General features: G+C 41.3%; 1 protein-coding gene across 1 annotated transcript in view; it reads right to left on the bottom strand.

Moving 5' to 3' along the window:
• LOC136864181 (atrial natriuretic peptide receptor 1) overlaps window positions 1–26,381 on the bottom strand; it is a 2,019,422-nt gene that overhangs the window by 498,521 nt on the left and 1,494,520 nt on the right. The window contains exon 9 of the mRNA XM_068226191.1: window positions 6,072–6,143. Within this exon, the coding sequence (XP_068082292.1) occupies window positions 6,072–6,143 (72 nt within the window). The remainder of the gene's footprint in view (window positions 1–6,071; window positions 6,144–26,381) is intronic.

Here is a 26,381-nt window from a genome sequence, read left to right as displayed (position 1 = left end):
GAGTCGAACTCAGTATTCATACTCTCGGCCATCGTCATACTTATATAACTTCGACTGCAAGATGACACTTAGTTTCTGTGAATACCAGTGAGTAACTCATAAATTGTTGGACTTGCAATTCGTCAGACATTTAAAGTTCAAAAATTAATGTGTGTATAACATCAAAGTCATAACACTTGTAATATTTCACCAATGTTTGAACTTGACAAATATCTTAATTTTTGTACCATAACAAACTTAAAGTTAGCACGGCTACTTTACATTGTAATGGTCCTGGACTGTTTCAACTCCGAATATCGTGAGTGTATGTGGCAACCCATTGACTATTTTTAGTATTTTCAAAGCCTACAACGCTTTATTTTTTGTAGAAAGACTGTTCGCGTATCGCCATAACAGACTGTACTATTTAAAAAAACCCGCGTGGATAGACTGTATATTGAACTTCGTAATTCAGTGATATTGGGAAATACAGGACTCATACATGAATACGCGTAGAACTGTGAGAGCGAGAAGGAACATTACGAGATATTACGAGAGAGAGCCATTTATTTTTAATTTTGTTTGTTGTGAAATTGAGCCATGACAAACTGTGCTTCGAACGAAAGTTATTTTTGACAATACGAACAGTGTGCAGTAAGTGTCAAGATGAACTGTGCAGGGAGGTGTATTTTCTCATTATCGTGACTTACGATGATAGATAGTGCTCCGACGTATTTCTCATCCAGTGAATGGTGATTTTTTATGAGACAGAGATAATCAGTTCTAACAGTGCAAAATCAAATACATACATACATACATTACATACATACATTATCATTATAGACTGTTATGCCTTTCAGCGTTCAGTCTGCAAGCCTCTGAGAATTTACTAAACATCGCCACAATCCTCGATTTTCCACTAGTGTTGTGGCCTCATTTAGTTCTATACCTCTTATCTTTAAATCGTTAGAAACTGAGTCTATCCATCGTCGTCTTGGTCTCCCTCTACTTCTCTTACCCTCCGAAACAGAGTCCATTATTCTCCTAGGCAACCTATCCTCCTCCATTCGTCTCACATGTCCCCACCACCGAAGCCGGATTATGCGTACAGCTTCATTCATCGAGTTCATTCCTAAATTAGCCTTTATCTACTCATTCCGAGTACCCTCCTGCCATTGTTCCCACCTGTTTGTACCAGCAATCATTCTTGCTACTTTCATGTCTGTTACTTCTAACTTATGAATAAGATATCCTGAGTCCACCCAGCTTTCGCTCCCGTAAAGCAAAGTTGGTCTGAAAACAGATCGATGTAAAGATAGTTTCGTCTGGGAGCTGACTTCCTTCTTATAGAATACTGCTGATCGCAACTGCGAGCTCACTGCATTAGCTTCACAACACCTTGATTCAAACTCACTTACTATATTACCATCCTGGGAGAAAACACAACCTAAATACTTGAAATTATCGACCTGTTCTAGCTTTGTATCACCAATCTGACATTCAATTCTGTTGAATTTCTTACCTACTGACATCAATTTAGTCTTCGAGAGGCTAATTTTCATACCATACTCACTACACCTATTTTCAAGTTCCAAGATATTAGACTGCAGGCTTTCGGCACAGTCTGCCATTAAGACCAAGTCGTCAGCATAGGCCAAACTGCTTACTATATTTCCACCTAACTGAATCCCTCCCTGCCATTTTATACCTTTCAGCAGATGATCCATGTAAACTATGAACAGCAAAGGTGAAAGATTACAGCCTTGTCTAACTCCTGTAAGTACCCTAAACCAAGAACTCATTCTACCATCAATTCTCACTGAAGCCCAATTGTCAACATAAGTGCCTTTGATTGATTTTAATAATCTACCTTTAATTCCATAGTCCCCCAGTGTAGCGAACATATTTTCCCTCGGTACCCTGTCATATGCTTTCTCTAGATCTACGAAACATAAACACAACTGCCTATTCCTCTCGTAGCATTTTTCAATTACCTGGCGCATACTGAAAATCTGATCCTGACAGCCTCTCTGTGGTCTGAAACCACACTGGTTTTCATCCAACTTCCTCTCAACGACTGATCGCACCCTCCTTTCCAAGATGCCAGTGAATACTTTGCCTGGTATACTAATCAATGAGATACCTCGATAGTTGTTGCAATCCTTCCTGTTCCCTTGCTTATAGATAGGTGCAATTACTGCTTTTGTCCAATCTGAAGGTACCTTACCAACACTCCATGCTAATTTTACTACCCTATGAAGCCATTTCATCCCTGCCTTCCCACTATACTTCACCATTTCAGGTCTAATTTCATCTATACCTGCTGCATTATGACAATGGAGTTTATTTACTATCCTTTCCACTTCCTCAAGCATAATTTCACCAACATCATTTTCCTCCTCCCCATGAGCTTGGCTGTTTGTAACACCACCAGGATGATTTCCTTTTACATTGAGAAGATGTTAAAAATATTCCCTCCACCTCTCCAGTGATTCTCTGGGATCTGTTATGAGTTCACCTGAATTACTCAAAACACTGTTCATTTCCTTTTTCCCTCCCTTCCTAAGATTCTTTATTACTGCCCAGAAAGGTTTCCCTGCTGCTTGACCTAGCCTTACCAAAATCTTCCCATGACTTATTTTTTGATTCAACAACTATTTGTTTCGCTTTGTTTCTTTCATCTACGTACAAATCCCTGTCTGCCTCGGCCCTTGTTTTGAGCCATTTCTGATAAGCCTTCTTTTTACGTTTACAGGCTGCTCTCACTTCATCATTCCACCAAGATATTCGCCTTTTCCCATCTTTACACACAGTTGTTCCTAGGCATTCCCTTGCTGTTTCTACTACAGCATCCCTGTATGCCACCCATTCACTTTCTATATCCTGAACCTGCTTACTGTCTACTGTTCGAAACTTCTCACTAATCATATCCATGTACTTCTGTCTAATTTCCTCGTCCTGGAGATTTTCTACCCTTATTCGTTTGCAGACAGATTTCACTTTGTCTACCCTAGGCCTAGAGATACTTAGTTCACTACAGATAAGATAGTGGTCTGTATCATCGAAAAATCCCCGAAAAACTCTTACATTCCTAACAGATTTCCTGAATTCAAAGTCTGTTAAGATATAGTCTATTATGGATCTGGTACCCCTAGCCTCCCATGTGTAGCGGTGAATAGCCTTATGCTTGAAGAATGTATTCGTAACAGCTAAACCCATACTAGCACAGAAGTCCAGCAAACGCTTCCCATTCCCATTGGCTTCCATCTCTTCCCTACATTTACCAATCACCCTTTCGTATCCTTCAGTTCTATTCCCAACTCTCGCATTGAAATCGCCCATTACCACTATTCTATCCTTGCTGTTGAACCTGACCACGATGTCAGTCAATGTTTCATAAAACTTGTCAACTTCATCCTCATCTGCACCCTCACATGGTGAATACACGGACACAATTCTTGTCTTAATTCCTCCCACTGACAAATCTACCCACATCATTCGCTCATTTACGTGCCTAACAGAAACTATGTTGCGTGCAATGGTATTCCTGATAAAGAGCCCTACCCCAGACTCTGCCCTTCCCTTTCTAACACCCGTCAAGTACACCTTATAATCTCCTATCTCTTCCTCATTATCTCCCCTTACCCAAACATCACTTACTCCTAGCACATCCAGATGCATCCTCTTTGCTGCACATTTTTTCAACCTAGTCAGTTGGACTTTCTGGTGTTAAAGCCACTCTTTTAGTAACATGAGAAATCCTGACTCGAGACGAGGGAGATCGACGGAGAACGATGTAGATCGACGGGGAATGACAGAGATCGACGGAGATTTGATGCAGATCAACGTGGACTTGGTACTACGAGGAACAGTTCCAGGGACGTGGTACCATGGGACATCGTGGCGTTTGCTGTTAGCTGAGTTCCAGATTGCTGCTTGCAGAGCAGTATTAAACTGTTCTAGCTCAACAAGAAGGCGTATGTCAGGTGATATCAGTGCTTATTCCATTCAAAAATATAATTCTGACTTTGAACAGAACTTTTATAAACAGTGTCATTACTGAAAAAGAACATTAAAAGCTAACTTACTTAACATTTTTGGAAAATTAACGCTTTACTACTCTTAAAGTAAAGACAGACCTTCAAATAACTGTGTGCTCTCGTAATGTCGTATATTCTAATTCATTGGAACTTTAAAATATCAATTGAGTGCTTCATTCATAGTGGAAGTTTATCTAAAATCTCAATTTACAATATTTACGTAAAGTGTACAATAATTTACCAAAAAATAGGACAATACTCAGAACTTTATACAAGATCTGGTATAATTTCAAGTGTTTCATATTTGAGTTTGATGTGTTCACAAGAAGGAATTACCAAATTTACTTTAATTAATTTATGTAGAAAGAGTAGTCTGAAATCCCAAGTGCCAATAGAAAAGACTTTAGGATTTCTTATTTGCTTACAACGTGCTTTATTATTAATTTATGCCATGAAAACTATGATGGACATAAGTGATTGACAAAATACATTATTCAGTTGAATTTTACTTGATCAACTCGATTTTTTGATATTCTGTTGTTGAAATTGGGATTTATTTTCTAGTAAACATCTGTGATTCGACGATATAATAGGGTGACCTTCCAGAGATTGAATAAAGGAAAGAAAGATATAAATCTATTATTTCGCCTTGCGATTCTCCCTCTCTGTACCTTCTCCTAAGGACTAGGCACCCCTCAGAAAGACCCCATGCTCTTTAAAATCAACTTTTCTTGGTACAATATATAAGGTGTTAATACTTGACAGATGCTGAGTTTTCGTTTCATAATATTCCCGTACGTATCTCGGAATTTAAGGATATTTGAAATAATGTCATACTTAATTCTATAAATCTGAGCGAAAAATAAACTAAAAAGGGTTTTGGTGGATGGAGTTATACATGAAGGATGCAATCAATTACTCCTTTAGCTATTATGGATGTCCTTAGATAATAGAACGTTCTGCTCTAAGAGCGGAAACCTGAACGTCACTGAAATATATCTTCCACTGTGTTCCAGAGATTAGCATACTATTCAGGTAGTCAACTTTAACGTAGCCGTAGTCATTGATGCATTTCAGCATTTGTCAAGGATGGATTAGCGTGAACGTTAAAAGTAAGGTTAAAATATGTCATGAGTTCGAATATGATTGTCGGTCATCCAAGATTTTGAATTCAGTAATTTCAAACTTGAAATCGATGCAAATTCTACAAAGCTACCTTAAACAAGGAACAATACCTTATCTTCCACACTACCAGTCCCGACAAATTTCTGATTACTTTAAACATTTCGACCTCTCGGATTATTGCATTGGCAAACTAAGGCACATATCCGTGGACCACAATCACCTAGGACGCAAATATTAACGAATATATGGACTAATAAATTCAGCCATACGTCAATTAGAAAACATTTTATGATTCTAGAAGTCCACATTGATTGAAGGAATTTGGGTATAATTTAGTTTCTTTTTACTTTTTGTATCTGTAAAATGATATTTGTTCGTGGCGTCGACTTCTGTAGATCTTTTGCCACTACTTTCACCACGTGATATGAACTTGCGTGGAAGTGTAGAGTGTTTAATTTGAGGAAAGGAAAGTTAAGGACGACAAAAACACCCAGTCCCCAGGCCAGGGATATTAATCATTTACATTTAAAAACTCCTGACCTGGCCGGGAATCGAACCCGGGACTACCGGGTGACGGGCGGACGCATTGCCCCCTACAACGTGCGGCCGAACGTCTCCTTTATTACTATGTGCTATTCTTTATCGCTGAATCAATGGATAAAGAAGGTCCACTTCACTTCAATCAACCTCTATAAGCGTGGTTTTAAGTATGCAATTCAGTACGTCACCCTGATAAAAAAGGTACTGTTACACAACACGAAGCTAATTTTGAACCGGATGTGGGTTAATTTTTTGAGACTTAATTCCCATGTTTTCAACAAAAATGCATGCCCTCTTTTCTTCTGGTTATTCGACAAACCAGGAGACAATGTCCATCTACTTCCCGTAAGAATTCGTTTGTATTTTAATTTTAAAATAATATCTTACCTTGTAGAAAGCAGTTGGCATGAATATTTGACGGTTCACCTCATTGATACTCATGGCGTCGTCAGATATGGTCTGAAACAAAGACAAATGCACGTTAAGAGAACTGGAAATAACTAACAACTTAATAGTCATTGTAATTCTCTACACGTAGTTCACATATACACTAGTATAAATACATTGAGTAACACCTAATAAACACCTCACAATTCAAACAGGTTTCACAAAAAATTGCTCGTATAGCAAGGGCACTCTGATCGTACGTTTAGGGTTACAGTACGAAAAGAAGCAAAGTATAGAGTCGGTACCGTTGAACAGCTAAGCAGCCGGCAAGCGCGGTGAGAAGGGGAACGTGCGAAGGCGAACCAATTGGAGCGGGGAGGGCAGAAGGCGCAGAGGCGTGTCTCCAGCTACGCAGTGTGTCAGCTTAGCATTGGCCAGCAGGTATTAATCGCTGATCGCGCGGAATTTGAAATGTCGCAACTTTTAGGCCCCGTAGTTAACGCCCTAATGAATGTTGGCACCCAAAATTGATGCCGACATCATTTTTACGTGTACATCAATGTGTTTTCCAAATTTCATCGCGATCGGCGACTTACCCATTGCCGATGTTCACTTGTGAGTGAATGACATGAGGTTACAGGTACAATGACAATTTCAAAAATTGGAAAAATAAAGATTCAGACCTTAACAATTCTGGGCTACAAGCCCCCAGGTTACAAATTTACAAGTGAAAGTGGTATTATTTAGGTAAGGGAAGAAAACCCCTAATTCAAGAGCACTTGTTCCCAAAATTTACAATACCTAGCCTTCCAGAGGCACACTTTACTATTACAAAACTTAGAAAAGAGCAAACGGCTCTCAGTTTCTTCCAGCCCACTCAAGGCAACATTACATGAAAATCTTACTATCTCTGGCCTCTCAAGGCACAACATACCAATAAGGAACATGCATAATTTTCAAAAATATTTTTTTTGAAAAGTACACCAATGAAATAGTACGTAAACGTATTACAATGAGGTAAGTTACCTTGTTTTCTACTATTAAAAAATGTTCAAAAGTGTTTTTCCACAAGGCGAGTGAAACGGCCTCTGACGTAAGCGGCGCGCTGTGACGCCACGATCCAGTACCGCATGCAGCTCTACCAGCCATTGTACATCAGCCGTTACTAAAAGCCGATTGTTTATTATTCGTGATCGCGAATAACTTCAAAATGACAGAAGAAAGGTTCAAAACAGCAGAGTCAGACAATCTATCATGTGTAGATTCATCATTCTTGAAAAATAGTGACTTTTGTGGCCTCAGAAATTCGCGGATAAAAAGCAAGTTTGTAAGTGGCATCTTTTATATACGTGCAATGTATTGTAACTCATAGTATTAGGATAACAACGAACCTGGATAGAAATCACATCACTTTCAACATTTCCTTCTAGACTGATTCCCATATTAAAGAATAACATTACATTTTCGGGCGTTCACCATGAGTAAAGTAAGAAATCGGATTTCAGCACTAACATTATATAGCATTATAGTACTAGTCCTCCTCTGTGGTGTAGTGATTAATGTGATTAGCTGCCACCCCCGGAGTCCCGGTTTCGATTCCCGGCTCTGCCATTTAAGTTGAAAACAAATAGTACGAGGGCTGGATCGGTGTCTACTCTGCCTCGGGAGGTCAACTGAGTAGAGGGGTTTCGAATCCCACCTCAGCCATCCTCGAAGTGGTTTCTCGTATTTTCCAACTTCTCCTCCAGGCACCTAAGGCCACGGGCGTTTCCTTCAATTTTCCTTGTCTATCCCTTCCGATCTTCCCATCCTCCAACAAGGCCCCTGTTGAGCATAGCAGGTGAGGCCGCCTGGGCGAGGTAATAACCCTCCTCGCCAGTTGTATCATCATACCCAAAGTCTCACGCTCCAGGACACTGCCCTTGAAGCGGTAGAGGTGAAATTCCTCGCTAAGTGCGAGGGATAAACGAAACCTGAAGGATAAACTGATTAAGAAAGAAAGAAAGAAGGAAAGAAAAAAAGATCATAGTACTATAGGTCTATAATCTAACATTCCCGAAAAAATATATATTTATGGTTGGGGCAACTGGCCTACCCACTTCCGGGGCCCATGAAAGAGAAACATTAAATATCTTGGTGGAGGGAAAAAGTTAAACATGATAAAGATAAAGATAAATATGACTTCATCTAGTTTTCACAAGTCGGCCTGAGTGGTTGAGACGGTTGAGGTGCTGGCATTCTGACCCCAACTTGGCAGGTTCAATCCTGGTTCAGTTCGGTGGTAGTTGAAAGTGCTCAAATACGTCAGCATCGTGTCGGTAGATTTATTGGCACGTAAAATGTTCCGAGGTATCTGTGGAACAGCAGAGGTGAAAGAAGGTGCGGGCTGGAATGAGTCTAACTACAAGTTCGAAAGATGAATTAAAATTTCAACAAAGGTTATATTTTCAAAACTTAACAATGGTAACATAGAATTTGAAAACTTAACAAGTCAACAACAAGCCAAAATCAGATAAAAAGAAATTACAAGTGTTAGGGGATTATTACAAGGTCTGGGCTTCGAGCCCCACAATAACAATCCTTGAGCTATTAGCCCAACTTTACCAAGGTACAAAATCGAACAAAGGGGCAGAAAACCCCATCATGCCAAGTAGCACTTGCTCCAAATTACAATGTTAAGCTTCCTAGAGGCACACAGAAATCAAATTTAGGAAAGAGCAGACCCGCTCTCAAAGTTCAAGCCTATCAAAGGCCACAATGAATTTCACTTCTATCTGCCCTCAAGGCACACAAAGAAACAGGGGTATTTAATACCCAACTTACAGGGCCTTCGCAAAGAAAATAAAACATCAGGTTAAGTTACTGGCCCAAAGTACAGAGAGGACTGGAGGCGTGAACTTACACTCCAAATACACCTTTTAAAACCTAAATGGCTCTAGGCCGATACACAGGGCCTAATCCCAAGCTAGGGAGGTGACCCGTATGAGAAAACTTTAATACATTAAGGAAGCGTAGAAACGGTTATGAAAACGTAGTCACCTCAATTTCAAAATGAAGGGGAGCTCCAAAGGGAAAAGCGCTCTCTATCCCCGCTTTGCAGTTAAAGAGATCGGTAGATTTTACATAGACAGAAAAGGAATTTACATTTTCAAAAGATGGGTTACATATTAAAGGATTCGAACCCTCCCCGAGAGTTAGACTGCTGAGCTAGCAGGAAATAAAGATGTTAAAAGGCCATTACCTTGTAGAAGAACTGCTGTCTCAAGAACGAGGCGCTTCCCGCCCCCTGCTACATATTCACACACTGAGTTAGATGTTATACTAGTGGCCAGGAGACCAGGAAATCAGAAGTTTTTATACCCTCGTGGAAAATTCGAGACCTTTCAAGAATGAGTAGACACACCCCCTTAACTTTATTGGATAGCTTAGAGCTACATATTGTGACCGTTCACAGCGTCACCTATAGTATGTCATGATATGCAGGAGATGAAATATGCCGTTTTCCGCGTCATTCTACGATAAAAACTGCCCAAGTCAGAATTTTTCTGCCCGCTCCAGGACTCGAGTTGCAATATCCAGAGTCGCGCGACCCAGCTCTAGTTGCTGGTAATTAGCAGCAAGGCGGTGCAAGAGCGCTTGTACTCGAAACTCTCTCACTCCCGCCACGAGCGAGATGAAACCATACGCGTTATCACGTGACAAAGAATCTAGGTCACTAACTGAGCCCAGAGAGTAGGTCCAACGTGAAAACTAACATTATACCATGTTTTCCTCGCTCATCCACCACTACCAACTTATCGCGTTCAGCTGTTTATTTCTGTTAATTTTCATAAATCGCAAAATACCCACTGGATAATTAAGCGCAAACATTCATTTGAATCAGGGAATTTTACGCATAATTATGAGACCGAGAAGTGCTCTACTTAACTGACAGAGAGATAACTGCGCTGTAAACAAGGGCGCGTCTTAATGACTAACAGATGTTGGACTCTAGCCGTGCCAGGGAACACAAGGAATCCCCTGTGCTCGTCATCATTCACCGCCAGAAAACTAAAGGACGCTTTTAAGATTGCTTCAGAACCTACGAAGTTATTTTAATAACAGTCACTCAGTGGAGATGGGAATACAAGAGCTACATTTTGATATCCTGTTCGTTACTGTACGTTGCTTATTAACGGACCAATGTGTGAGAAAGGATTGCATTTTTTCCCCCACCCTCAGCATTCGGGTCTCTAGCGTAGCGCGCCGATATATTCATGAGCTGAGAAGGAGACACCAGCCAGTGCGTTCTTATTGTAATGCCAGTACGGTAGTATTCCGTCGTGGCTTGTGAGTGAGTCGTTTGTGAAGAAATAATCTTGTAATTTGAGTAGTGTAATACAGTGATTCATTAAATTCTGTGAGTATGTGGAAATAATTACCCTCTGAGTGAGATGTTAGCGTGTACAGTGTGCCGCAAATTAATAAATAGGAACGGTACGAAACCGTAATAACTGATACCCGTGTGAAAAAAGGTCGTACATCAAGCCTCCTATGTGTCTAATTTAATACGGCTCAGCCAACATATATAGTGACGTAGTTAGCGAAGTGGGTGGAGCGTACGTGCTTGATATCAATATGAATTACCAAGAAAGTCAGTGAACAGCTCAGTTAGACCTAATTGAGGACAGCGCCACGTTAAAATAACCCGCAGTACAGTGAGAGCTCGACTTACGGCTAAGTGCATTAGAACAGGCCTGAACAAGTGTCGTGAATACGAGAATGCTAATACATTAGTGGCCTAACCACTGTCGTTTCTAGGGAAACTAGTGAAATTTCAGGGCCTATAATCGCTGCCTACAAGAATAATAGATAAATGAGAAGGGATTAATGTCGGGCTTCTGGGACATTACCGACATTAGGTTGGAATGCTCGTGCTATTGAGCAAATCCAACCATATGTTCAAATTGTGGTGTGTGATAAACTAACGTATTCACTTGAGATCATTTCCCCTCATTTACATGTCTACGTGAACGCCGGAGTGAACGCCGACGCCCATCTGAATGCCAGAATTTTGCCTGCATATTAGAGAGAACCAGACGCCTAGCTGTCTTCGCCTGGTGTAGCAGAGAACGTCGAGAACGTCATACCAGATCAAGCCGTCATGTTCGTGACCTGCCAGGAAGTCATCATGGGTCTTCACGTCACCGATGACGTGATGCAAGCAGTCTAAAATCCATGGAGTGCTTCCCTGTAAGGCTGTGAACGTGGTATCCAGAAGGCTGAGTACATTTCCAATTATTTATATCTTTGAAGGTCGTGTCACATTGTAAATATGTAAATTTTTCACTTAGATGTAACGTAGGTTGCAAGCACGCCATTTCAGAGGGATAATAATTATAATTTCATTTTTATTTGGGTTCTTATAGAATACTTTCTTCATGGTTTGGGAACGACCATATTTCACTACCATTTTTTTTTACAAGGGTTTGATAATGCATGACGTAAGTTTAAGGACCTCAGATTAATTATGTGTGAAGTACTGTCAAGTAAAGGGGCTTAAATAATTCTACGTAAACGACTCCAGTTATCATCTTTCTACAGCCAATAGGAGTCCTCAAAGATATCTCAGTAACTGATTTTTTTTTTTTTGTACCTCACAAGCTCTTAGGAAATCCTCCTTACTAGAAATTAAAACTGCTGGAACAACGAATGGAGCATGAGATTGGGGTATATATCTTACATCGCTAATTAGTTCGCGAATACGCAAGTTAACTTGAACTCTGATGGCAGGAGATCATCAATAAATCTGCATCGTAGTCAATGTACCGAGAGGAGAAATGAAATGGGTGAACAGGCGGTAGCCATAAGATATAGTGTGAAATGAGAATGTTAAGTTCCCTCGGAACTCTTTAGTAATGTACACGAAGTGGATCTCGTGATGTGAACATGTTGATTAGGCCTGATATAGGACCGTGATTTATGTGATGCCATTTGTGGCTAGTATTGAAAGAAGTGAATAGATTATTTGCCGTGGAGCCATTGCCCGAGAAGGCTAGTAGACCGCTCGTTGGAAGGGTGTCACGGATAGCTCCCAGCTGGAGTTTTATGAGCCCCTTTAAACGGGGGAGTGAAGGCGTTTTTCTTCAGTGAAATAGAACAGAGACAAGTAGTGAGTTTCTTTCCTTTTCGGTACAAAGATTACGCGTGTTAATTTAAAAAGAGCCAACGTCGCAGAGATTCCAAATGAGCATTAAATGAAGGACCCCTCCAATTTATTTCTTTAATTATCCACAGCGTATAGGGAATTCCAGGTCAGATATACCCCGTCTCAGAAGGTCCTGAGTTCATCGCAGGAGACAGTAAGGCCTCCTGTCACAAGCGGCAGGTGAAATAAGACCACCTGCGGTCCGTCGTGTGTATGTGAAATGTATATATTCTTGTCCATTGGTTGCAGGTAGTGCTATAATACTTTGTTTATGATGTCTGGTATTGAAGTCGCTAAATGCTTGTCCATAGGTAACATCGTTGTGTAAATAATGTCCTGATATATGTGTTGTTAAAAATCCTAATGAAATGGGCGTGTTTGTCATACTGCATATTTGGCAACGTATAACTTAAAGTACTGTTGTAACGCGACTTTCAAGGGATTGGGAGTGTAAATTGCCTATTTCAATTCATACGATACTAGCAAACTTATATCATAATTTGATGCAAGTTGAATATATTAATTTTCGACAAACAAACAGAATTACAGCTGGGTATGCCTATGTTGAATAGATGTGTGTGTAAAGTGAGTAGTGTAAGTGTAAAGTGAAATAATTAGAGAGAAAACGCCTCTCTAAGTCTGAGGTACCGGTAGTGTAATAGTTCGAGAGGGAGCGCCTTCTTAATTTTGAATATTTAAACGTATAATGAAGTGTAGAAAAGACTACCGAACATTTAAACGTTAAGATCACCCAAGTTAATATATGTAAAGTGTTTCTACGGCATACCCATGTAAATAATGTGTTTCACTAGTATAAGTAAAAATTTATTATACAAGATATTGTCTTTCTTCTCATTGGTAATGAAATGGTATTCCTCTCATAATTAACTTTTCCCCCTACTCTAGAGACTATTACTAAAGGACTTACCGCCCCATCTGACAGTCCACAGACCCGAAAATGCGATACCGACTCGGCTAGCGAACTATTCTAGTAGGGGAGGGTGAGGCTTCGACAAACCGGGCTGAGTTCGAAGCTCACCGATGGTGCTCTATTCTAACGTCATATTTATGAACAATGGTAACTGGTTCATGTACTGATGCCTTGGAAAGGTTACATAATTGGCGCCCAACGTTTGGCCTTATTGTTGTTTGGGGCGAGTTACATATTGTTCTCGCGACGCATAATTTAGCGTCCCGTTGTTGGGGCAAGTTTGTAAAGCCCTACGGCACCATAAATATTGATATAGCCAATATTAAGGCACAAGTTCGAATACCACTACTATAAAAGGAGTACCTAAGGTAGTAGGATTATCAAATTGATTCGGTTAGAACTGAACGAATGGAAATACCAAATTTTACCCGTATATTAAATTTGCTAGAAGAGAGGAATACAAAATAGAATCAGAGCGTGTGAACGTGATAGTTAATATGAATAATGTGTCGGATGGAGTGCGTAAGCCGCTACCATAGACAGTTACGTCACGCGCAACGATATTTGAATGAGTGACTGGAATAAATTAAATCCGACGGATGTAGGGAGAAGAATGAAGAGATCGTGTACCAGGTTAAGTGGAAATATACACGATGGTCACTCAGAAATATGGCGGACCTAAAAAAAAAGTTATGGAGTTGTATAACTTCAGGGGAGCAATAAAATGACCTTCCCATTGTTGAGGATAAAATGACTGGACTGAGTTCTTCAAATTCTTCTGGTCACAGGTTCATGCCGAAGGCGATGCGTTTGTAGCAGGCCTTGGTAGTTTAGGGGATTCATCCAATGTAAACAGGGTAGATATCGCGGACAAGAGTGGAAGCCTCATCACTCTTAATTTTTTTTCTCAAAATGAACAGTGCAATGTTGTCAGTTCGAGACGGGGAATTGTCTGCTAAAGCATCTTCCAAATCTCGAGGCTGAAAACATCCAATGTTTATTAAGTGCATCACATTTCTGGCACACGTAAAGTACCGAGCCCATTTAGGTCGCGGATTTAGGTAATATTTATTTTTAAAAAAGGGCTACGTGAATTTAATTATTAAAAAAACAATATGTCGGGATAATGTTTATGAATTACGTAGGAAAATACTAGGGAAACACAAGTAATTATTAGGAGGTGTGACGCAGCTGTTTTGAAGCTAATTTTGGCGTAAAACGACTTGGTCATTTTCAAAAATTGCACACCTTCCTAAGTTTAGGAAACTGAATCGTATGAACTGAAATACCACGAGCAGCTTAATTCAGGGGGGCACACATTTCTCAAGAAGTGAAGTATTATGGATGTGGAAGGTATTAAACAGTTGATGGCCGCCTTACTGGCCGAACAAAGTGAGAAGCAGGCAGAGCTTTTCAGGGAACAGAGTGCGAGGTTTGATGAGCGTCTTGCGAAATTGGAACAGGCTAATGCGGACAATAGTGAAAGACAGGCAGGACTTTTAAAGGAGCAGCTAAAGGCCGATAGTGAAAGACAGGCAGGACTTTTAAAGGAGCAGCTAAAGGCCGATAGTGAAAGACAGGCAGGACTTTTAAAGGAGCAGCTAAAGGCCGATAGTGAAAGACAGGCAGGACTCTTAAAGGAGCAGTTAAAGGCTGATAGTGATAGGCAGGCAGAACTATTAAATAAACTAGGACAGGCAACCACTCAAATTGAAGAACGTTTAGACCAGCACAATAGTCGAGTAAGTCAGCTCACTGCACGGTTAGACGGATACGAGGCGTCGTGTAAAGCCCAAGCTGCGGAGCTCAAAGAACATGTTAACTCTCGCATTGATGACGTGACGACACGCATAGATTCCCTCGCGTTGAAGCTAGAGCAAACCAGTCGCCGTCTGGATGAGCGTACAGCCAAAATAGAAATAAAAATGACAGCTCAGGAAAGCAAAATGGAAGAAATGGAATCGAAAGTTAACGCCAGCACGGAAGCCATGATAGACCTACAAACAAGATTTGAGGATCTGTCTTTAAGGACTGAAGAAATGGAAGGACAAATAACGCAGGTTCGGGACGGCACAGAGACTAAATGCAAGGAATATATTGATCAGCACATGGATCGGGCGAAGAATGAATTGAACGTTACCGCCGAGGGAAAACATCGGGAAACGCAGGGAAAGGTCCAGGAGTTGAAGGACAAAATTGATAAATTTGAACTGAAGGCTCATAAAGCTACCATTAAATTAGACGTCCACGAGAGGCTAATCTTGGAACTCCAAGAAGAAGTAGAGAACCTCAAGACGCAAGAATCTCGAGGAGACGACCTGTTGAAGTCCATCTTGGACAAGTCCGATAAGAAGGACCAGGAACCGCCAGGAACGCACAACGAATCTGACTTGACGGGAAAATCAGTTCCAACCCATGAGAACAATCAAACTCGCTTTATGTCAGGACGTAGCTCAACACCACAGGATCTTGGTTCGATCCCTTTTTACAACCTTTTGCGTTTCAGCCATGATGAACCTAAGAAATTCGGGTCCAATGCCCATATGACACCGAAAGGATTCTTAAATGAGATGGACCAATATTTTTCCGACCACAATGTCCCCGCAGAGAGGCGCCTACGGATAGTTGAAAGATATCTCGCGGACCAGCCGTTGATATGGTTCAAGGCATTTAAATACTGCTTTGACGGATACGAAGAATTCCGGCGTAGGTTTTTAGAGAAATACTGGGGGATCGAGACACAGCAAGGGTTACGTCTCGAGTTGTACTCACGGCGATACTCGGCAACTGGACAAACGAGGTTTTGTGAGTACTTCGTCCATCAGCTTCTTCGCATGAAAGAGTTAGACAGCCCACCTTCCGAGTTAGAGCTGATATCAGCGATCGGGAAGCAACTTCCGCCGGAAGTCCAAAAGATTCTCATTTCTGCCAATGTTAAGACCGCAGTAGAAGCCGAGCACATTTTGCGCCAGTTGGACCAGACAACAAGTGGAGGTCATGTGAGACAGAGACACCACGAGACGGTGCACACGATAGACGTGAAATCAGAAGGAGGATCACCGAAACGTCGAAATCAGGGCACGAGTACCGAAGAGAGAAGGGAAACCTACTCAACGTCGAGGGATGGTGATAGAAATCCTCCGAGATGGAGTGAGCCGAGAGATAGACGCCGTGAAGAATGGAATTCCAGGAGTTATGACTACCAAAGACGACCTGAACGGAGAAATAGGTTCAGGTATAGTCAGGTCGACCATTGTAGAAGGCCATACGGTAGATGGAGAGGAGAGAGTAGACGGTCATGGGATAGACCGAGGAATATGGACAACCAGATACGGGATCGACAGGCGGAATCGAAGAGGTACGTCGAACAACTCCGAAACCAGCCGGCAAGAACGGACAAATGGCAAAGGCCTATCCAAGAGATGGCATCATCTGAGGAAGTCACAGGAGCTGAGAGTATCGAATTTCAAGCTCAAAGGGAACAAGACCGAGGAAACCGGCTGAACCCTCATGCGTCAGAATACTTCGCAGGGGGCGGAGCTGTTAAAAAAAAGCAGAACTAGGTAGCGAGGAGATAGTTTCTCCAAACATTAGCAACCATCGAGACGATTCAGACTTAGTCATTGTCACGACTGACTCATGGGAAATTCAACCCGAAGATTTGTTAGAGGATCCAAGTCCATGTTGTAAAAAGATTATCCGAGAACTTCCGGTAATTTATATTCGTGTCCAAGAGTTACGCGTACGCTGTCTAATAGACACAGGAGCTAGTGTCAGTGTAGTTTCAAGAACGTTTGTACGTGAAATACAGTCAAAATTCAAAATTCCGACTTTACCCGTTTCCAAGGTGAAGGTGCGAGGCATCATTCCGGATCGCACGGCAGTATGTGACACGCAAGTGTATTTGGATTTACAAATAGGCAACGCCACACTCGCACATCCATTTCTGGTCATGGACCGAATGGAATACAACGTTATCCTGGGATCTGACTTTTTACGTGAATATAAGGCAGTCATCGACATGGATCAAAACCATGTTAAGTTGTACATAAATATGATTCAAGAGAACGTGAAACTGAATGATAAACCCGAGACCATGGACGGAGAACGGATATGGACGACCCAGTTGTCACAAAATACAGCGGAAGACTACCACGAATTCTTGAATTGGGACGAACAGAAAGTTGAAGAAATTAGAAAACAATTCGACGAGATGGTTGCTAATCTGGAGAAAGTGGAAGAAGCAGAACCGATGTTTGAGGATATTGTATAGGTCAAATTGAGCGAGGCGAAGATTGATGACGAGAGCATGTGTAAATTGAAGGAAATTTTGGAAACTTATCGGGATGTTTTTTGATCTCAACCAGGGAAGATCCTAAATTTCAAATATAACATGGTTGTAACTAGTTGGGAACCATTTAAGAAAAACCCCTACCCTGTACCAGAGAATCACTATCCTAAGGTGCGTGAGATCATCAAGGAGATGGAAGACAATGACATCATTTCAAAGGCTCCAACACCGTTTCTAATTCCATTGGTCATTGTTGCCAAACCAAACGGATCTCTGAGGGTTTGCTTAGACGCCCGGGCAATTAACGAGAGCCTCGTGCCGGAATACGACCGTGCGCCGAATATCAAGGAGCTCCAAAAGAAATTTCAGCATATGCAGTTCTTTTCCAGTGTAGATTTGCGAGCCTCCTACCATCATGTAGAGCTGTCAGCCGAGTCAAAGGTCTTGACTGGTTTTCTGTTTGACCAGCAGACATACGTTTACAACCGTCTCCCGTTCGGACTGAAGAACGCTGGGTCAGCCCTCATCCGAGCACTTGATCGCAACTTAAGTGATAAGGTGAAGAAAATCACAGTCCAATATGTAGACGATATCTTGATAGCTACGCAAACTTTGGAAGAACACATGGAACATTTGCGTCTCGTTTTGGAAGATTTAGGCCGAAACAATTTCAAAATTAACCTTGAAAAATCCCATTTTTGTCAGCGCAGTATCCTCTTTCTAGGGCATGTCATTGATGCCGAGGGTATCTCTCCAAATCCTGTGAAAATCAAGGCGATTCAGAACTTCCCGAAGCCAACCAGAGTGAAGTACGTTAGGCAGTTCTTAGGCTTATGCGGATTCTTTGCGGATCACTGTCCGTCATATACCACCACGGTTGCTCCCTTGCAAGAGCTATTAAAGAAAAACAACCGATGGAAGTGGGATACAGCTTGTGAGGAAGCTTTCCGTGAGACTAAGGATCTGATGAGTAACAGCGTTAAATTAGGATATCCTGATTATAGCCAGAAGTTTATAATACAGACGGATGCGTCCATGATTGGTGTCGGCGCAGTGTTGTATCAGGAGAAGGAAACTGAGCCACGAATAAATTACTTGGCCTTCATGAGCCGCAAGCTACGCGGACATGAGCAAAATTACACTGTTACCGAATTGGAGATGCTTGCGATCGTAACTGCACTGAATCACTGGCGCAAATACATCTATGGTTTTCCCATTTTATTACGAACGGATCATCGAGCTTTAACATTTGTACTCAAATCCACCATGGCCTCTGAAAGGGTAAATCGTTGGACCTTATTCGTTCAACAATTTGATCTGGAGATAGAACATTGCGCGGGCAAAGAAAATATCATTGCAGACGCCCTTAGCAGAAATCCTGATCCCGAGGGCGAAGCCATACATCATCTACAGCTAGTTGAGGAAGATCGAGAGACCTTGGATCGACTCAGACAAATTCCTGAAGAACAAGGAAGTTGGCCGGAGACCCGTCGAATGATTCAGTTTCTGTGAAAACAGTTGCAACCAGGAACGCCAGAATATCAAGACGCTGAGAGACATGCGCAAAACTATAACTACATTAATGGGATCTTGTACAAATATGTGGATGATGCGCATACTCGTCTTAGAGTGGTCGTTCAACCCGCTCTCCAGGTTGACTTAATATGGCTGACGCATCACTCCATAGGACACGCTGGTGTAGACAAAGTCATGGCGACGCTTAGAGAGACCTTTACATGGCCGCGAATGAGGAGGATGACTCGTACAGTTTTAATGACTTGTGACATCTGTCAACGTATTAAGCCCAACGCGTACTTACTCAAACAACCACTGAAGCCGTTGATTCCTGAGAAGCCCCGTGAACTGTTTTCCATGGACTTCTATGGTCCGCTTCCAAAGGCGACCAGGGGGCTCCAATTCATTTTGGTGTGCATGGACGTCTTCAGCAAATATGTTATGCTGTGTCCAGTACAGAAAGCGAATACGCGTACCGTTGTCAACCAGATAAGGAATAAGATCATTCCCAAGATGGGCAAACCCGATAAACTCTTAACCGATCACGGATCGCAGTTCACATCAGCCGCGTTTCGTAGAGACATGGAACAGGTGGGAATTCAACACCTCATGAGTTCGATTCGACATCCAGAATCGAATCCGTCTGAAAGGATTATGAGGGAGATCGGAAAATTTTGCAGAATCTATTGCCCGAGACAGCATTGGCGGTGGGTAGATGTTGTTCCAACCATCATGGAATGCATAAATTCAACCGTACACGAATCGACAGGGCAGATTCCTAGCGTCGTGCACTTCAACGAACATCCCGAGAGACCATGGAAAGATGTCGTGCCATGTCCAGAAGATCCTAGACCATCAGTAGAGTTGAGGGTGAGAGATACGTTGGAATCTCTGAAGAAACAGGCAGAGAGGCGGTTACGACGTTTGCGACGCAAACGATTCCACAGACCTCTACGTGTGGGAGAACTTGTATTGGTTAAACGTCCCGCAACTTCGGATCCACCAAGGAAATTTTACCACAAATTTGCAGAGCTGTATATTGGGCCTTATCGAATAATTCAAAATTTAGAAAATAACGCGTACAAGGTACAATCCATGGATGGAACAACTGAGGCTATCTATAACGCCTCAAATCTGAAACTATACCATGTGCCAGGACAATTACCGGAGGAGAATCCAAACGATCCAGATGACCTAGAAGATGAAGGACAACCTCCAGAAGAAGACGAAGACGACGACGGAGTGGACGTCGTGGATGAGGAGGATCCTGAAGAAGAGATGGATGGAGTAAACTACATGGAACTGGAAGATCAACATGGGATGGATGATAACACTGGCGAGTCGGGAGATGAAGATTGTCTAGCATGCACGGAAAGACGAGATATCATGACCCAAGAATACTTGCATATCCTTATGTCCAGATACGTTCTAAGACAAGAAAATGCCATCCTACGATACACTCACTTTTAATGATACGAGAACCATGTGATTGGTAAGAAAAATCCCTACCCGTGATTTTTCTTATTTTAAGCAGGGGAGGGATGTGACCGTTCACAACGTCACCTATAGTATGTCATGATATGCAGGAGATGAAATATGCCGTTTTCCGCGTCATTCTACGATAAAAACTGCCCAAGTCAGAATTTTTCTGCCCGCTCCAGGACTCGAGTTGCAATATCCAGAGTCGCGCGACCCAGCTCTAGTTGCTGGTAATTAGCAGCAAGGCGGTGCAAGAGCGCTTGTACTCGAAACTCTCTCACTCCCGCCACGAGCGAGATGAAACCATACGCGTTATCACGTGACAAAGAATCTAGGTCACTAACTGAGCCCAGAGAGTAGGTCCAACGTGAAAACTAACATTATACCATGTTTTCCTCGCTCATCCACCACTACCAACTTATCGCGTTCAGCTGTTTATTTCTGTTAATTTTCATAAATCGCAAAATACCCACTGGATAATTAAGCGCAAACATTCATTTGAATCAGGGAATTTTACGCATAATTATGAGACCGAGAAGTGCTCTACTTAACTGACAGAGAGATAACTGCGCTGTAAACAAGGGCGCGTCTTAATGACTAACAGATGTTGGACTCTAGCCGTGCCAGGGAACACAAGGAATCCCCTGTGCTCGTCATCATTCACCGCCAGAAAACTAAAGGACGCTTTTAAGATTGCTTCAGAACCTACGAAGTTATTTTAATAACAGTCACTCAGTGGAGATGGGAATACAAGAGCTACATTTTGATATCCTGTTCGTTACTGTACGTTGCTTATTAACGGACCAATGTGTGAGAAAGGATTGCATTTTTTCCCCCACCCTCAGCATTCGGGTCTCTAGCGTAGCGCGCCGATATATTCATGAGCTGAGAAGGAGACACCAGCCAGTGCGTTCTTATTGTAATGCCAGTACGGTAGTATTCCGTCGTGGCTTGTGAGTGAGTCGTTTGTGAAGAAATAATCTTGTAATTTGAGTAGTGTAATACAGTGATTCATTAAATTCTGTGAGTATGTGGAAATAATCACCCTCTGAGTGAGATGTTAGCGTGTACAGTGTGCCGCAAATTAATAAATAGGAACGGTACGAAACCGTAATAACTGATACCCGTGTGAAAAAAGGTCGTACATCAAGCCTCCTATGTGTCTAATTTAATACGGCTCAGCCAACATATATAGTGACGTAGTTAGCGAAGTGGGTGGAGCGTACGTGCTTGATATCAATATGAATTACCAAGAAAGTCAGTGAACAGCTCAGTTAGACCTAATTGAGGACAGCGCCACGTTAAAATAACCCGCAGTACAGTGAGAGCTCGACTTACGGCTAAGTGCATTAGAACAGGCCTGAACAAGTGTCGTGAATACGAGAATGCTAATACATTAGTGGCCTAACCACTGTCGTTTCTAGGGAAACTAGTGAAATTTCAGGGCCTATAATCGCTGCCTACAAGAATAATAGATAAATGAGAAGGGATTAATGTCGGGCTTCTGGGACATTACCGACATTAGGTTGGAATGCTCGTGCTATTGAGCAAATCCAACCATATGTTCAAATTGTGGTGTGTGATAAACTAACGTATTCACTTGAGATCATTTCCCCTCATTTACATGTCTACGTGAACGCCGGAGTGAACGCCGACGCCCATCTGAATGCCAGAATTTTGCCTGCATATTAGAGAGAACCAGACGCCTAGCTGTCTTCGCCTGGTGTAGCAGAGAACGTCGAGAACGTCATACCAGATCAAGCCGTCATGTTCGTGACCTGCCAGGAAGTCATCATGGGTCTTCACGTCACCGATGACGTGATGCAAGCAGTCTAAAATCCATGGAGTGCTTCCCTGTAAGGCTGTGAACGTGGTATCCAGAAGGCTGAGTACATTTCCAATTATTTATATCTTTGAAGGTCGTGTCCCATTGTAAATATGTAAATTTTTCACTTAGATGTAACGTAGGTTGCAAGCACGCCATTTCAGAGGGATAATAATTATAATTTCATTTTTATTTGGGTTCTTATAGAATACTTTCTTCATGGTTTGGGAACGACCATATTTCACTACCATTTTTTTTTACAAGGGTTTGATAATGCATGACGTAAGTTTAAGGACCTCAGATTAATTATGTGTGAAGTACTGTCAAGTAAAGGGGCTTAAATAATTCTACGTAAACGACTCCAGTTATCATCTTTCTACAGCCAATAGGAGTCCTCAAAGATATCTCAGTAACTGATTTTTTTTTTTTTTTTTGTACTTCACAAGCTCTTAGGAAATCCTCCTTACTAGAAATTAAAACTGCTGGAACAACGAATGGAGCATGAGATTGGGGTATATATCTTACATCGCTAATTAGTTCGCGAATACGCAAGTTAACTTGAACTCTGATGGCAGGAGATCATCAATAAATCTGCATCGTAGTCAATGTACCGAGAGGAGAAATGAAATGGGTGAACAGGCGGTAGCCATAAGATATAGTGTGAAATGAGAATGTTAAGTTCCCTCGGAACTCTTTAGTAATGTACACGAAGTGGATCTCGTGATGTGAACATGTTGATTAGGCCTGATATAGGGCCGTGATTTATGTGATGCCATTTGTGGCTAGTATTGAAAGAAGTGAATAGATTATTTGCCGTGGAGCCATTGCCCGAGAAGGCTAGTAGACCGCTCGTTGGAAGGGTGTCACGGATAGCTCCCAGCTGGAGTTTTATGAGCCCCTTTAAACGGGGGAGTGAAGGCGTTTTTCTTCAGTGAAATAGAACAGAGACAAGTAGTGAGTTTCTTTCCTTTTCGGTACAAAGATTACGCGTGTTAATTTAAAAAGAGCCAACGTCGCAGAGATTCCAAATGAGCATTAAATGAAGGACCCCTCCAATTTATTTCTTTAATTATCCACAGCGTATAGGGAATTCCAGTTCAGATATACCCCGTCTCAGAAGGTCCTGAGTTCATCGCAGGAGACAGTAAGGCCTCCTGTCACAAGCGGCAGGTGAAATAAGACCACCTGCGGTCCGTCGTGTGTATGTGAAATGTATATATTCTTGTCCATTGGTTGCAGGTAGTGCTATAATACTTTGTTTATGATGTCTGGTATTGAAGTCGCTAAATGCTTGTCCATAGGTAACATCGTTGTGTAAATAATGTCCTGATATATGTGTTGATAAAAATCCTAATGAAATGGGCGTGTTTGTCATACTGCATATTTGGCAACGTATAACTTAAAGTACTGTTGTAACGCGACTTTCAAGGGATTGGGAGTGTAAATTGCCTATTTCAATTCATACGATACTAGCAAACTTATATCATAATTTGATGCAAGTTGAATATATTAATTTTCGACAAACAAACAGAATTACAGCTGGGTATGCCTATGTTGAATAGATGTGTGTGTAAAGTGAGTAGTGTAAGTGTAAAGTGAAATAATTAGAGAGAAAACGCCTCTCTAAGTCTGAGGTACCGGTAGTGTAATAGTTCGAGAGGGAGCGCCTTCTTAATTTTGAATATTTAAACGTATAATGAAGTGTAGAAAAGACTACCGAACATTTAAACGTTAAGATCACCCAAGTTAATATATGTAAAGTGTTTCTACGGCATACCCATGTAAATAATGTGTTTCACTAGTATAAGTAAAAATTTATTATACAAGATATTGTCTTTCTTCTCATTGGTAATGAAATGGTATTCCTCTCATAATTAACTTTTCCCCCTACTATAGAGACTATTACTAAAGGACTTACCGCCCCATCGGACAGTCCACAGACCCGAAAATGCGATACCGACTCGGCTAGCGAACTATTCTAGTAGGGGAGGGTGAGGCTTCGACAAACCGGGCTGAGTTCGAAGCTCACCGATGGTGCTCTATTCTAACGTCATATTTATGAACAATGGTAACTGGTTCATGTACTGATGCCTTGGAAAGGTTACAATATCCATATCGAAAAAGACATATATGATTGGCTGAGAATTAATCAAATAAATTCGGGACTGGCTAAGTTCAAACCTGGCGGAAGGAAGGATTAATATTGCCAACCCAAAAATAAAAGACAAAATTTTAGTAAAGACAACAACTTTTGAATACAAAATCTCTTCAAGAAGTTTCATTCCTTTGCACCAGAGTGCATGATCATAGTTTTTTGTAGAGACATCTGGTAGAGAACGTCCACACTTCTTGATCAATTACAAACAAAAACACATCAAAATTCACACAGAGCCATCCTCGGAGAAACTGTTGAGTTAATACAGTTTTTCAAGGTTCAGGCTTTCTCCTGTAGAGGAGTTTCAATTGGCGCAATATTTGAACAAGCGGCGTGGAGGTGTACCGCCCGGTACATAAAAGAACTCCTGCAGGACTAAATTCCTGCACATCGACGTCTCCGAAAACCGTAGAAGCAGTTAGCGGGCGTAATGCCAATAACATTAATTACATTTGGCTTTTAACAAGCTGAGCATATCACGCAAGAAAAGTGTCTTGGTGACATTTTAGTCGTTCAATACAGGAATGTCTTTGGGTACTGTGAATTTTACCTCTTTTTTCTTGCATCGCACAGTCACGGATAGGTCTTATGGTGACGATCGGACAGGAAAGGCCTAGGAATGGGAAGGAATCGGCTGTGGCCTTAATTAAGGTAAAGCCCCAGCATTTTCCTGGTGTGAAAATGGGAAACTACGGAAAACCATCTTCAGGGCTGCCGGCAGTGGGGTTCGAACCCACTATCTCCCGGATGCGAGCTCACAGCTGCGTGCTCCTAACCGCACGGCCTACTCGCCCGGTAATTTTATCCTTCGGTTTATTGACTTGGCTTGTATACACTATAACTTAGGTTAAGTTGGATAATATTTTAAACACCAACATCACTATTTTCACATGTGTGCAATTATGTTATTTATTTCACTAATATTATGATAGTTATTATAATTGAGCAATGTTAACTTATAAGACCCCAACAGCCAAGCATTGGTTTTCTGTAGAGATATATATTTGTTAAATTCACGTTGTTTTCTTTCATGATCTACATGCCTATTTTTTATATTATAGAGTATTTAGCTATAGCCTAAATTTCTTTACAAATGTGAGCTCTTCAATAAAGACATAAATAACTGTCGCATGCCAAGATAAATTGGTATAATTAGAGCTGTCAGTATGGTTCATAACCCCTTTGGTTTATTACCTAGACATGGATCACCCAAAACATAGGTTAGGTTTGGAGAATACTTTAATAATCAGTATTAATTAATGCACTGTTTATTACTTTCATATTCCAAGATGAAAATGAAGCATTTAACTAAAGCATCATACATTAAAATTCAAAGGGTTACCACTAGAGCAGCTGACATGGAAAAGTGATTGAAAATTCAAACAAATTCAACTTACGTTAAATTGATCTTTAAAAATATAAATTATAGGCTTTTCCGATATATCACAAGCATTTCTCCGGCTCACCAAAATCCATTTCTCCCTAGTTTTAGCGTCTTTGGAACATTTATAAACAATTTGTTTGGGATGGTATGCAATGTGCTATTACTCATCGGAACTCTACACCATTTATAAGTTTTCTGCCTCACTGTCTGCGCAGGATTCATTTTAAGTCTAAAATATACCACTCAGATTATTATCCAATGTATAGACTTCGAATTTAACCAAACCAGACACTAACATAAAGTAGAGATACGCTAAGTGTATCCTGCTTCTCACAGCACACTATGTGTTATTTCGTCTGCTAATTCAGTCAACCTGTACGATGACGTCAGACCAATGAGATCGCGTACTTGCGTGACGTGACATTTTCGTACTTTAATTTAGATTTTTATCATATTTGGAGTTATTATTTGTACATTCTGATCACATTTTTGAATTCTACGTGAAATTTTGAATCTGATTAGCATATTATTAATTAAAACCCC

This window comes from Anabrus simplex, chromosome 2 (genome assembly GCF_040414725.1).
Source record: "Anabrus simplex isolate iqAnaSimp1 chromosome 2, ASM4041472v1, whole genome shotgun sequence".
NCBI classification, from domain to species: domain Eukaryota; kingdom Metazoa; phylum Arthropoda; class Insecta; order Orthoptera; family Tettigoniidae; genus Anabrus; species Anabrus simplex.
The sequence above is the reverse complement of the archived record's forward strand: the minus strand, read 5'-3'. Positions and strand labels throughout refer to the sequence as shown.